Below are 13,429 nucleotides of genomic sequence, written 5' to 3'. Positions count from 1 at the left end.
GCACTGAGCACACTGCTGGCTTGCAGTAAATACAGCAATAAAATAAAGCAGGAATAATTAACCTCCCTGGTATGAAATACACAGACTGGTCAGAGCCACAGATTCCAGAAGAGAAGGCTTGAGCTGACTCGGCCTCTCACCCTTCCAAGGGCAATGCAAAGGGTTCCATGCTTTGGGGGCATTACAGATGTGACCACACAAGCTGCTCTCTGCTCTGGGTAGGAAAGATCCCAGGGCAATTTTCATAAGGCTAGGAGTCTGCTGTGGTTTCCAGAGCTTCTCGTCCTACTGTTTTGCACTACGCTGTGAGCCACTTGGTCTCTTCTCTCCACACCAGAAGTAGCTGCATTGCTTTGGAGCACACCATGATGCAGGCCAATCTATCACCTGGACAGGATGGTTGACATTGCAGGAGAGGGATGGGAGGGGGCATTGCCAGTGCACATGCCTGTCCCAAAGGCAACCACTTTTTTCACAGGGATTTTCCCTTTGTGTGTTAGAGGCAAATAAGAGGCTAAGAAATACGCCGTACCTCGAACCGCTTGATCTGCACACTCTGAAACTCCAGCTTGTTCTCCAGATCGCAGATCAGCGCTTCCTGTCGACTGACGATTGAGCGTTCGACCATCGACTGCTCCACGTAAGCAATCCGGGCCTGAGCCACCTGCAGCTGTTTTAGAGAAGAGGGTGGGGGAAAGACAGGGGTCATGATTCGTCAGGCTTTTGGTTGGAAACGTCAGAACCAGCTCAAATGCTCCTCAGCCCCTTTCAGCCCTCTTTTATTAATCCCACTCTGCGCTATTGTCTACCCTGCAGACTTCTCATGGCTGCACCAAATCCACTGGGGATAGAGAGATTTCAACAGTCCCGTCTCAAAACACACTGGAAGTGCTGTGCTGTACAGAAGCTACTGCCGCACAAGGAGGGTTGGCACCTGTCCAGGTTTTCCCAGGAACATCACTTTTTTGAGGTAACTGACCTGGGAAATCTGTAAGGCGCTCACTACACACTGCCAGCTGTCCAGTTTTATGGGCTCAGGATTATCCCTGATGTCCCGCTTTTTTGTACCTCGGAGATGGCAGCCATACTCCCAAGCTTCCTGTGGTATTGTTTGTGTGAAGATTGTGCAGACAATTCATTACAATTTTTCACCCGGTTGGGTGGGGAGGGTTTCCTCTCAAATCTTTAGAGGACGGTATATGTGTGGAATTATGCACTTTGTCCCAGGGCGGGATTTTGGCTGGCACCTGGAACTCCAGAGGCAGCCTTGGAAAGAAGATTAGACCAAGGCTCAGAAACAATGAGGGGAAAAACTAACCAGCCCTTTTCAAACCTCAGTAAAAGTTTGGTTCAAAATGTATTTTTGGCCCAGACGGGAAATATTTCTTATTTTCTCCAAACTGTCTGTCAAACCCTCCACTCTGTCTTACGGTGAGTGAGTCCAACTCCTGGTGCCTGGGAGAGCAAAACACTCGGTCAATGGCACTTCTCGAGTGCTTAATATTAAAGACACACTGTACAGGACTGGAGCCATGGTGCCATGAACAAGGAAGAACAATCCCCAGGTCAGGTTGTGGAAGGAGATATATTCCCTCTGTCCCTGGTGTGGTGCACAGCACGAGGCTGGCTTGTGGTCTTGCAGCGAGAACATCACAATTCAAGAAATTGCAACAGCGAAGAGAATGAGCAGTAAATTCTCCAGCTCTCAAAGAACCTTTTAAGTGTGAGTTTTCCCCAGTCCCAAGGAAAGTTCACCTGCAGGTTTCCATAGACTTCCTGAACATGCAGTTTGACCCAGTTTCCCAGCTTTGCCCTGAGGAAAGTCGATACTAAGCAGTGTTTACAGCAGCTAAAAGGAGGCTTTTACGTGTGTGCTTGTTTTATTGCTCTTAGAGGAGTGGGACCGTGGTATTGTACAGAGGAGATATTTCCTGACAATAAGCGGGTAAACATTTCACTTGAATTCACCCCAAGGACATGAGCTCACCAAAGAGCCTATATTTCAGTACTGACACTCAGAACTTCAGTGGATTCTTATACATGCCTCCGTATGGGAGTATTCCAGGGGATCTGAGTATCTCACTAAGTTTTTGTGGATACAGACTAACATGGCTACCCTCTGATACTCACTGAGGCTACGTCTACACTACGGGGGGGGATCGATTTCAGATATGCAAATTCAGCTACGGGAATAGCATAGCTGAATTCAACGTATCTGATCCGACTTACCCCGCTGTGAGGACGGCGGCAAATCGACCGCCGCGGCTCCCCCATCGACGGCGCTTACTCCTACCTGGGCTGGTGGAGTACGCGCGTCGATTCGGGGATCGATTATCGCATCCCGACAAGACGCGATAAATCGATCCCCGAGAGATCGATTTCTACCTGCGGATCCGGGCGGGTAGTGAAGACAAGCCCTAAGTCCTGTGATTGGCAATGAGATGCCAAAGGACCGAGTGATTCTTGAAGGCCTTCATTGCCTATCTGCTCCAGGTCTGAGTTAGTGACTGGGCAGATCTACCTTATTGCCAGATATTTCAAGCGTTAAGGGGAAGGGGGAGGACTTACTTTCTCTTGAAGACTTTGTTTCTCTTTCTGCACTTCCTCCAGCTGCGTCTGTAGCTCTCGAATCTGAGTAATGTCCACTGCAGACTGTGAAAACAGAAACCCCAGCAATAGCGACAAAACAAAGAACTTGGAGCAGAACTGGAAATGCACAAGGAAGTTCTGTTTTGAAGACTGGCAAGGGAAAGGCAATTTTTAGTACATCTGAATGGGCAGCTGCTCCTGTCCCGAATTAAGCAAGCATAAATCTACTGACCTCACCCGATTTCTCAGCTTCTGGGGACAACTCTTTGCAGAGCTAATCAACCATGACATCACCAGGGTCATCCCCAAATGCTGATTCTGTAAGTCCTTAGTCTTGTTCCTCTCGCAAAGCTACTATGGACCTTTCATGGTCCAGGAAATTTCTGGAAAATACTGGACCTCTGGCCAAATGGGACCCCTACTGTACCTTTGAAGACTCTGATCTTTTCTACACTGAGACAGGTCAGATCTCTGGTGCTGTCACAATATGTTTAAGCTATTCAAATAAAATCCATACACACTCCCGGCACATAGCCAGTACCCTCAACACATCAATGTCCTCTTCCAATCTCTCCCTGGTCAAAGGCTGAGGACCTCACAAAGGACCTCCAAACTCAGCTTGTCAACATTTTTCTTTGAAACTTTTTTTCTGCAATTTTTTTTAAATGGAAATTTTTCCAAGAAAATTTTTCAGTGAAAATCATACAATTTCCAGTGAAAATGGAAAACAACCTTTTCGGTTTTAAACTTTTTCAGTTTTAAACAACTTTGCAGTTTGGCTACTGAAAACTGGAGAAAAAACATCAGTGTTGAGGTTTTCAGTGGAAACCTGAATTTTTTTCATTTTGGTTGACATTTTTCTTGGGAAAAAAGTAATAAATTCATGACCAACAAACTCTGAGCCAGTTTGTTCTTCTAAGTGGCAACTTTTTGGATGGATTTGAGGTGTTACTTTGATTACTTGCATAGACATCCAAGGTTTAACACTTGATAAAGGATCCCTAGCTGCCATTTCTATTAAAAACAATGATTTCAGGAGAGTAATAAACTAGCTGGTGCAAACCATATTGGAATGACTCTCCATGTGCGTGTGTCCGGGTATGCATGTTCAAACTGCTCATTAGAATTATTAGAATTAATTGTTTGAAAAGTATTAGCAATATGTCTATGCAATTCCAGCAGGTTACATGTTATCTTTCTAACCCTCCCCTGTGGTGTGAAGCCATGATGCCCTCTGGATATCTTTCTAGCAATCCCTTTTTCACCCCATGTTCCTGTGTGTATTTCCTCCTCATCACACTCTTTACCTGTGCAATCAGAGCCTTGTGCTTTGTCATAAGTTCATTCAGATCCTCCTGGTCCTCATCAATGCGTTTCAGGAGATCAGCTTTCTCGTGTTGCAGCTGATATAGGTGCTCATCAACCTGCGGAGGACAGACAGGGTGCTGCTCACTCAGAGATTACAGTAAGGTGCTGACAAGTTCCAAGTACTGCCGGTGGTAGTGGTGGGTTTTTAGTGCTGTAATTCTCTGCCTTGCATGCAGATGTGCTGTGTTCAGTGGTGGCACTTCACTAAAGGCCTTTTCCATTTCCACTCAAATTTTGAAAGTCCGTGTGCTTCTAATGTTGGCAGGGAGAGGCAAACAAGGCTTTATTGGCGTTCACCACATCTCTGCAGACAGCTTAGGGTATGTTGTGTGTTCTGGATAATTTGCGCCACTTTTACATGTCCCTGGAGACAGTAAAGGCCCCTGGGCTGGGTTCCCCCTGAAAGGTTGGACAATTTAAAGTAATTTACAAGCAAACAACATTGGCAAGTCCCAGCCCTGAGAGTCTCAGAGTCTAAATAATAAAGTCCATAAAACATGTAAAACTATCCACAAAGCACCATAGTGCCCTGGGGTGCTGGGTGGGTAATAAGCAGTTTCAATAATGTCTGTTATTCAGGGCACGTACCAGGTTCTTGTTCCTGCTGATTGTCTCCAGTTCCACGTGCAGGTTCTCCAGCTCCACAGCCAGCGCTTTCTGGGACTTCTGGGCCTCTGCACATTGGGCTTTGCTCTCTTCCCACTGGGCAGAATCGAAGAAGACCATAATTACATCCGATGGCACTGACAGCCAGAAGTCCTTTCACTGATCGGTCTTTCCCCTTTGCTGCACAGCAATATTTATTTACATTTTACTCCCAGAGCGTTTTCACCCATTGAATACATTGTCACTTGGCCTTTTAAAATTTATGTGGCTCTTGAGGCATTCGGTTTCTATTTTACCCTAAAAACCTCCTTTCTCTTGGTTATAGTGCCATGAAATAAGACTCCAGAATAACACGTGCGATGCTACTCTCTCTCAGCGGTACCCGCTTGCTTCAGGCGTCATTCAATTCCCTTCATAAATAGAAATCCTTAAAATAAATCCCCATCTTGCTGAGTAGTGAAGCAAGCGCCTCATATTGAAATTCTACTGTCTGTCTCTGCAGTTGTGTAGTAAGGTAGAGCTGGGATCATTAATTTGCAAAATTATGTGAATTACATGTAATTTGTGATTAGAGCAATTCATGATTTGGAGTATGCAAATGGTCTTTTCATGTAGTGTAAATTGCATTTGCAAATACACATGACATCTCACATTTACAAATGCTAATTTGCTCTTGATTTTTATTGCCCAGCTATTACAACCACAATGATCTTAAATGTGCTACAGACATCTGGAAGACAATGTCATTCCAAAATCTTTCAAAAGACAACTGCAGTTCAGTGCAGGGTATATGACCAGCTCCCAGTACAGTAAGGGTAAAGTCCAGCTTCCCTGTCACCTTTTGTGTTTGGGTTTTCTTTCTCTCTCTTTTTTCCTTTTGTTTCTTTGCTTAGTTTGTTCAACATCTTCATTAATGATCTGGAGGATGGCGTGGACTGCACCCTCAGCAAGTTTGCCGATGACACTAAACTAGGAGGCGTGGTAGATACACTAGACGGTAGGGAACGGATACAGAGGGACCTAGACAAATTAGAGGATTGGGCCAAAAGAAACCTGATGAGGTTCAACAAGGACAAGTGCAGAGTCCTGCATTTAGGATGGAAGAATCCCATTCACTGTTACAGACTAGGGACCGAATGGCTAGGCAGCAGTTCTGCAGAAAAGGACCTAGGGGTTACAGTGGATGAGAAGCTGGATATGAGTCAACTGTGTGCCCTTGTTGCCAAGAAGGCTAACGGCATTTTGGGCTGTATAAGTAGGGGCATTGCCAGCAGATCGAGGGCCGTGATCATTCCCCTCTATTCGACATTGGTGAGGCCTCATCTGGAGTACTGTGTCCAGTTTTGGGCCCCACACTACAAGAAGGATGTGGAAAAATTGGAAAGAGTCCAGCGGAGGGCAACAAAAATGATTAGGGGACTGGAGCACATGACTTATGAGGAGAGGTTGAGGGAACTGGGATTGTTTAGTCTGCAGAAGAGAAGAATGAGGGGGGATTTGATAGCTGCTTTCAATTACCTGAAAGGAGGTTCCAAAGAGGATGGATCTAGACTGTTCTCAGTGGTACAGAACAAGGAGTAATGGTCTCAAGTTGCAGTGGGGGAGGTTTAGGTTGGATATTAGGAAAAACTTTTTCACTAGGAGGGTGGTGAAGCACTGGAATGGGTTACCTAGGGAGGTGGTGGAATCTCCTTCCTTAGAGGTTTTTAAGGTCAGGCTTGACAAAGTCCTGTCTGGGATGATTTAGTTGGGGATTGGCCCTGCTTTGAGCAGGGGGTTGGACTAGATGACCTCCTGAGGTCCCTTCCAACCCTGATAATCTATGATTCTAAAGAGATTGTCTCCTGCCGCATGCACCTTCCTGCCCATTGCTGCTTTCTCTGTCTTGGCTCATCCTACCATTTGACACTGACATTGGCTGATACTTCTGGAAATGTTTTTAGAAATACTAATGCCATGTTCAGTCAGTAGCACACTCTGGCTTGGATTTCAAAGGAGGTTGTCATTGACTTAACTCCGCTTCCTTTGAAGTCAGTAGGAGTTTTACTACTGACTTCAATGTCAGCAGAGTTAATTCAATGCTGAGAGCTTTTGAAAAGCCGATCCTCTCTGTCCGCATATACATGTGCTCATTGTTTTAGTTCAGCTGTCAAGAAGTGGAGTTTGGCATGACCATACTTGTCTTCTGCAGCGAAGAGGAAGCTACTGTGTATCCATGTTTGATCCCACTCTCCTTCCACGGATCCAGTCAGAACCTAGCACCTGTTTTATGAAAACACATCTACAAATGTGGTATTGTGGGCAGAACCACAGCAGCTAGGAACAATGAATGATACCACCACCCAACAGCGTAGGAAAGGAAGGGAAGAAAAATAACGTCCCAATTCACACCACAGATGAAACTGTAGAAGGGCTGAATGTATTAGACGCATAGTCATGGCCCTATTCAGAAAGGTTAACACAAATATTATTGTAAAAAATACCCTGGGATTTCTTATGGCAGCAGCAGTCTGGATCGCCTCCAAAAGATGGTAGCTCCTGTATCAGTGTTCCCCTAGCGTCATGCAGAGGCCTGGCTTCAGCACTGCTTCAGAGGTAAGAACACCACCGACTAAACTTCCCCCTTGTTTTTCCTGCTACAGACAGGCTTCCTTTGGCATTTCCTCTTTCTAGTACTGATGTAACACCGCCATGTTTAATGCATGAGAACTCATGTGCCAGGAGACAATGTTTTTATAATAGCTAAAGAAAGACAAACATCCTGATTTTTTCAAAACGCAAAAACGTTTTAATTTTTTTTCTTCTTTTAACACAAAAAGAAGAATTATAAAGTATTGGGACTACAGCTTTTCTCAGTTCATTTTGCTCAATAATCCTAGGTGATTGAGACATACTTGGAAAAGTGACTGAAGGCAGAAATAGGTAATTTGCTTCCTTGGGGCCTAAGCTTCAGAGGAAATTGAATGTCAGTTGCTGTTCCCTCCCCTTAAAGTCTCTGATTCTTTTTATGTAACTAGCACCAGCGTGATTTCTAACATGCTGCAACATAGTGAGATGAAACGGCAGTTCATTGTCAGTAAGTGCTACTCCACTGTATGGGAGCACTCAGGGCACCAATCCTACAGTATGATTTTCATAGCAGCTTCTTGTCTTCCCAGGGGAGCAAGTCCACGTGATATTTGCACAGCATGTGAAATGCATTCAGAAGAGTACCCACACACTCTGGTATTTTTCTTGATTATGTCTACTGGGCCTCTAGAAATACCACGTCAAACCATTAAGATCTGCCTATGCCAGAGAAGTGTTGATTGAATAGACCCCTGAGCTTTCAGAATGAATCTGAGGGATGCAAATGGCTTGACGGGTCGCAGCAGCCGGGTGTCACAGTAATTCATAAACTCTGCAGGCCTGGATTTAAACTGCCTGTGAGATGCAAAGGAAATTAACGATGAAACTCACCTATCAGTTTATTCAGTTCATCCCCCTGCTGGAGGACTGTTCCTTCCGCCCATCATTCTGAATGCTTCAATGCCATGTTCAGTCTCGTTTTCAGCGTCCCAGGCGCTGAGATTCCACCAAAATTTCCACACTCAGAGGGGACTAACTGTCCTGATATTCATTCTACATTTTCATTCACTTAATTGCATCCCTCTCCTCCTATTTCTAACTCCGTCAACCTGAAAAAAAACTCCTTGCAAACACAAGGTTGGTCTCCTACCACTTAAAGCCATAGCAAATCCAAAGGTATCCAGGATGTTGTGTTAATCTCTCTAATGGTGCTGCTACACACCCAAAACCCAGTGAGCTTTCTCCTCATAGAAATCAAAAAGCCTTCATCTCTTTTCCCTTTCGGGGCACCACATTATTGTTAATTTTGTGATACACATTGCAATGGTGCCTAGAGACCCCAATCAGGATCCAGGACTCTTTATACTAAGACCTAGGAAGACAAGGTCCATACCCCAAGGAGACTGCAATGTAAGAAGGCAAGTGAGAGACGGAGGGTGGGGAAGAGGGGTAAAATTTCCATACACATTTGCATTTTTGAATTATAGTTTTTATTAAAAAAAGCAACTGAGCAGAGAGGTGTGCTTGTGGCACAAAGCCATCTTCTTCCCCTCCACACATCCCATTTGCTGTTTTATCTATGCCTTGCATCTTGTCACTCACCTAGATTCATAGTTCACTGGGGCAGTGAGTGTCTTTGCAGCTCTGATCCTTGACTGGGCACCAAGTCCTACTGCAAAACCAATAACAACTCTCAGCTTTCCCTGTCTGCCCCCGGAGCCATGATTGGTTGGTGCATTTCTAGTGGGCATCACTGCAGAGGTGGGTTTTGAGGAGGCATTTCAAGTAGGGGACCAGATGGTTCGCCAGATTTTGGTAGTGGCATTGCTGTTGCAGTCTTGATGGGGTACACTCAGCCCTGGAATTTCATCAAAGGATTTGGCCCGGCATTTTCCTGCCTTCAAAATCTCAATTTCTGGTGCTTCACGGTCACCAAATTTATATAAAATCAGTCATCTCCAGCTGATTCTTTCCTTCTGTGCGAAGTGTAGTAAATAGAGCTCAGCAAGTCTCCGTTCCCTATGGAAAGGGCTGGGCTGACACTTTTATGAAGTAACACAGCCCGCCGTGCTGGGACGCTGACCAAATCCTTCACAGTCACAGCCATAACAACTTTATCATTCCAGTAAAATAAAAAAACTTCCTTGGGATTCCCTCTAGGCATGTACACCAGCTAGAAATACAACGGGAAATGAGCGGCCAAGGCATTTACCGGTTCAAGTCCTGTGAAACTCTTATTAAACCGATATTCCCGGGTCTAAAGTCAGCCCAATTTGATGAAATGTCTAGTGGTTATTGCTGAGGTAGTCTCACAGTGAGGCTCTGTGAATTTCCTTTCCCCCACAACTCAAGATAGTGTCTACATTTTACATACAGCTTGGGCAATACATTACTGAAATTACCTAAGTGAAGGACCCTGGAAGGAGTTAAACATCATTCATTTCAGATTTCAATTCCTATTTGTACTACCAAAAAAAAAAAATTAAAAATCAGAAGGCTGGATGAAAGTAAGACAGGTTTTGTGTACTTGTGTTTGTGCTATAGAGATGTTGTTCTCTGAAAGGAATTCGTTTTCACAGCTGCTTGGCTCTCCTTTGCACAACTGAATGCGTACATACCCAGCCTGTTCCTCCTGGCGTTCCTTTAACGTCATTAGATCATATTCATGGCATAATAGGAGATTCCATATTCTAATGAGTTTCAGTTCAGGGATGGAAGTACCGGGATGCCTCGGGTATAGCACTAATTGCTGTAGAAAATAGAAACATCTGAAATTGTGCCAAGGGTGACCCAGCATCGGGACGTGGGGGTCGCTCATTGGCTGCAGACCAAGTTCCTGTACTAGGGCTGCATGTGTATTACATTCCCTGCCCCTGTGCTGTGCGTCTGGAACTCGCCATGACAGCTGTTAGCCTGTACTGTGCAAAACACACCATTCCCACTTCATGCTTTATTCCCCTGCCTCTTAGTGTGCAGTAAAGCAAGCTGATGGGAACAGGAGATGATGCGACAGCGTGGAGTCCTTAAGTTCCTAGGGAGGGCCAAGAAACATTGCATGGTAGATTTAGGAGGTATTCTTCCTCTCTCTCTAAAATCATGCTGTCTGTGTGTCTTATTGCACACTGCGCTCCTGACAGACTGTTCCTCCTGCAGTGCCGGGTGTGCCCTGGAAGATCTCACAGGCAGAAGATGGCTCAACCCTGTGACAGCTTGCGATGTTCAAGCACAGTCTCAGTGCTTACCGATGTACATCAGTGCTTTTCGTGAAGTCACCCTGATTTCCATGGGAAACTCCTCAAACTCCATGAAGACATAGTGACTGTCCCTGATTTTTCTTATGGTATTAAAAATACATCAAGACATTGCCTTGGGCAGCATGATTTCCTGTGTTTGCTGGCCCGTACAATGTCAGTGTTACTCTTTGCTGGCAACTGGGCTGCTGAGGTGTATTTCCTGGTCTTCTGCTCGCTGTTACTAACTTGCTCCTTCACAGAGGCCTGGCTTTCCTTCATTGCTCTTCCTCCACAACCTCTTCTTGTCCCGTATTTCAGGCTCACTTGCTCATGCCCTACTACCCTGCCTAAAGGAGGCAGTGGTGTTTCTAATGGCATTTCAGCCCTCATGGGTTCTGATTTGCTGGAAGTGTCCAACCCCAGGCAAATTAAATAGGTTAGAAATTCTCCAGAAGGCTTCCTCCCCATCCTTAATTCAGGTTAGGAACACAGATTTCATTCTATCTGAACTCGACTGTCTCCACTGTCTCCCATTAAATACCCAGCTCCCTTGTTCTCTCCATAATGGAATTTTCCCACTCGGGGAAAGTAAATTGAAATTCCCATCACAAATGCATTATGTATGAACTGATGAATAACATTAGTTTGCTATGCTAAGCCATCTGTTAAATACCTGTGTAAAATGGATGCTTCAGACTTATTAAGATACCAAACAACACTCCAAGACCATGCAGGTTTTGCTAAAATATTGCATTTATGTTCCAAGTTTTTGTTCTACCAATGATTTGTGGAGCTGGTGGTAGAATTTATTAGATTTTGAAAGCCTTGTCAAGCATGACATTAGCAATCTGAGGAAAGGGGTAATCATGAGGCTGTTTTAATACTGGCCTTGCCTCGCAGTGTTGTCAGCACGTTGAGGAGTCAATATTCACAGTATTGAGTCTCTCTCTCAAGAACATCAGTCTCCAGGGCAGGCACCAGCCCCTAAAATAAAGGCAAACAATGAAGCGGGGCCATGATGCAAAGCTATGCTAAGAGAACAGCTATGGCAGGAGGGCTGTATCTCCATCAATAGTGCAGAAAAGCATTCGGCAGGACACAGCCGGAAAGGTCTCTGTACATTCATGAGAATGGCTCCCAAGTACTTGAACTTCTGGATTTTCCTTGATTTCTGCTATGCTGGGATTCCCTTCCTCGTCTTAACGAGGCCAGGATGCATCATTACTGGCCCCCCATTCTGTATTGCAAGTGCCGACCCCCATTGGAGGGTGAAGTTCTCTTGGCAGTGGGCGAAGGGTGTTTGGCACAGCCCAAGTTCTACTGCCAGTAGGAGGAGAGGTGGGAGCTACTGACTGGTACACTGTAAAAACTAGTTCAGCAGCACAAAAAAGACAGAACCACTGCATTAAGGACAGTATTAGAGCAGATGGCTATGTCTGGCTCTTCCTCTCTGGTCCAGAATAGCAAGGACCCCTTGACTGTGGTAGACACACTTCTCCCCAGCCTCTGCATAACTTCTACTGACCAACCTCCTTTCATAACACCGAATGGAACTTAGAAAACTCCATCCATCACAAACATTCCACCCCAAGTGGACACCACGGAGTCCTTCCATATCCAGTTTCACGCTTCGATCAGAAAACCATCTTCCAGCTGCTTCAGCAAAGGTAAGTCCTTTGCAAGTTTGAAGTAGCTCACGTACACGACTAGTTTACTCTTCGGCCCTCTCAGTTCCATTTGGAGACCACTGAAGGTTCTCCCTGGGCACAGTGGGAGGTTAGCATGATGTCTTCATTGTCAGTCCAGCACACTGTCACATAATCCTGTCAAGCTAAAAGGTGCCTGGTTTGTGCCTGAGGATGCCCCGTAGAATTCTTACACAGGACTCTTCTCTTCCTTTCTCAGTGCTTTGTATTCCCACGGAGCCAAAGGTATTTTCACAGTTCAAAGGTACTTCACGTAATTATCTGTCAGTTGCCAGTGGCCATCAGAATATGAGCAACGGTCTGTAGTTGATCCTGGGTGCAGACACTACTTCTGAATCGCAGAGTGAGTCCCCGGGGTTTGTTGAAGAGTTTATATAAAAATTTGCATTTCCTACGCCCTCAATAAATCCATAAATCCCAACCAGTCGCTACTGTATTGTTTAGCAGGCATGTTCTTTGTACTAAAAATCCATTCATTCAGAAATACAGTTTTCTTACATGCCCTTAATGTCACTGCATCTTTTCTTACTTACTGGTGGTTTTAAATGTCATTACTTAAATTAAAGGATTTGGAAGGAATCCTGGGTTTAACCAGCTATATATGATATATTTATCTACTACATGAGAACCCCTCCAGCCAGGGTAATGTTGAATCGATTTATTTGAAGGGATGGTACAACAATTATGCACAAATAAAGAGTCAAGTGGCACATTTCAGTCCCTCTCGCAGTCAGCAATCTCCATTTTTGCCTGGTTATTGATTCCCTCCGCATGTGAAAGGATTCTGTGTAAGGGTCAGTTACTCAGGTTACTGTGATTCATTCTTTAAAATGCTATATATATAAGTCTTTGTCAAAATGGTGACAAATTGCCCAATTAAGAACACTAGAGGTGGGGGTGGGGGAAGCAAGTGAATGAGCATCATCAGTCTTCAGCACTGAAGGGGATATAAGAGACTACTAGGGATTCATTTTTAAATACGGTGTTACAACAAGGAAAAACCGTAGAAAAATAGCTTGTGAATGTCTGGGGGAAAGAACTTATTAGTTAAGAGAAAGGGATCCCTTGAGAATATTGAACAGTGAGTTTTCCTGAGCAGAGCACCTATATCTGACCTGCAGCCATTGATTCAAGAGCACTATGCTTTCATGTGGTTTCCTCCTAAGTGAACAATAGCACGTACCAGGAGAGCTAACCCACAGGTGTCAACTCCTTACAAACTCCTTCCAGCTGCCACTCTGAAGTACTTCTTTTGGCGTGAAATCAACACCAGTCCTAATGAACAGCAGTGCCAGGCTGTGCTGTGTAAGCCCAAGCACTTTGTACGACCAAGCAAGGAAACCACACTGCCCCCTCTGC

At 44.9% G+C, this 13,429-nt stretch overlaps 1 protein-coding gene across 1 annotated transcript in view; it reads right to left on the bottom strand.

Moving 5' to 3' along the window:
* Positions 1–13,429, bottom strand: part of MYO18B (myosin XVIIIB) — a 186,471-nt gene that overhangs the window by 58,393 nt on the left and 114,649 nt on the right. The window contains exons 34-37 of the mRNA XM_065417569.1: positions 4,546–4,659; positions 3,897–4,013; positions 2,569–2,652; positions 533–670 (exon numbers count right to left, since the gene is read on the bottom strand). Of these exons, the coding sequence (XP_065273641.1) occupies positions 533–670; positions 2,569–2,652; positions 3,897–4,013; positions 4,546–4,659 (453 nt within the window). The remainder of the gene's footprint in view (positions 1–532; positions 671–2,568; positions 2,653–3,896; positions 4,014–4,545; positions 4,660–13,429) is intronic.

The sequence above is a fragment of the Emys orbicularis genome, chromosome 16 (assembly GCF_028017835.1).
Source record: "Emys orbicularis isolate rEmyOrb1 chromosome 16, rEmyOrb1.hap1, whole genome shotgun sequence".
In the NCBI taxonomy this organism is placed as follows: domain Eukaryota; kingdom Metazoa; phylum Chordata; order Testudines; family Emydidae; genus Emys; species Emys orbicularis.
The sequence above is the reverse complement of the archived record's forward strand: the minus strand, read 5'-3'. Positions and strand labels throughout refer to the sequence as shown.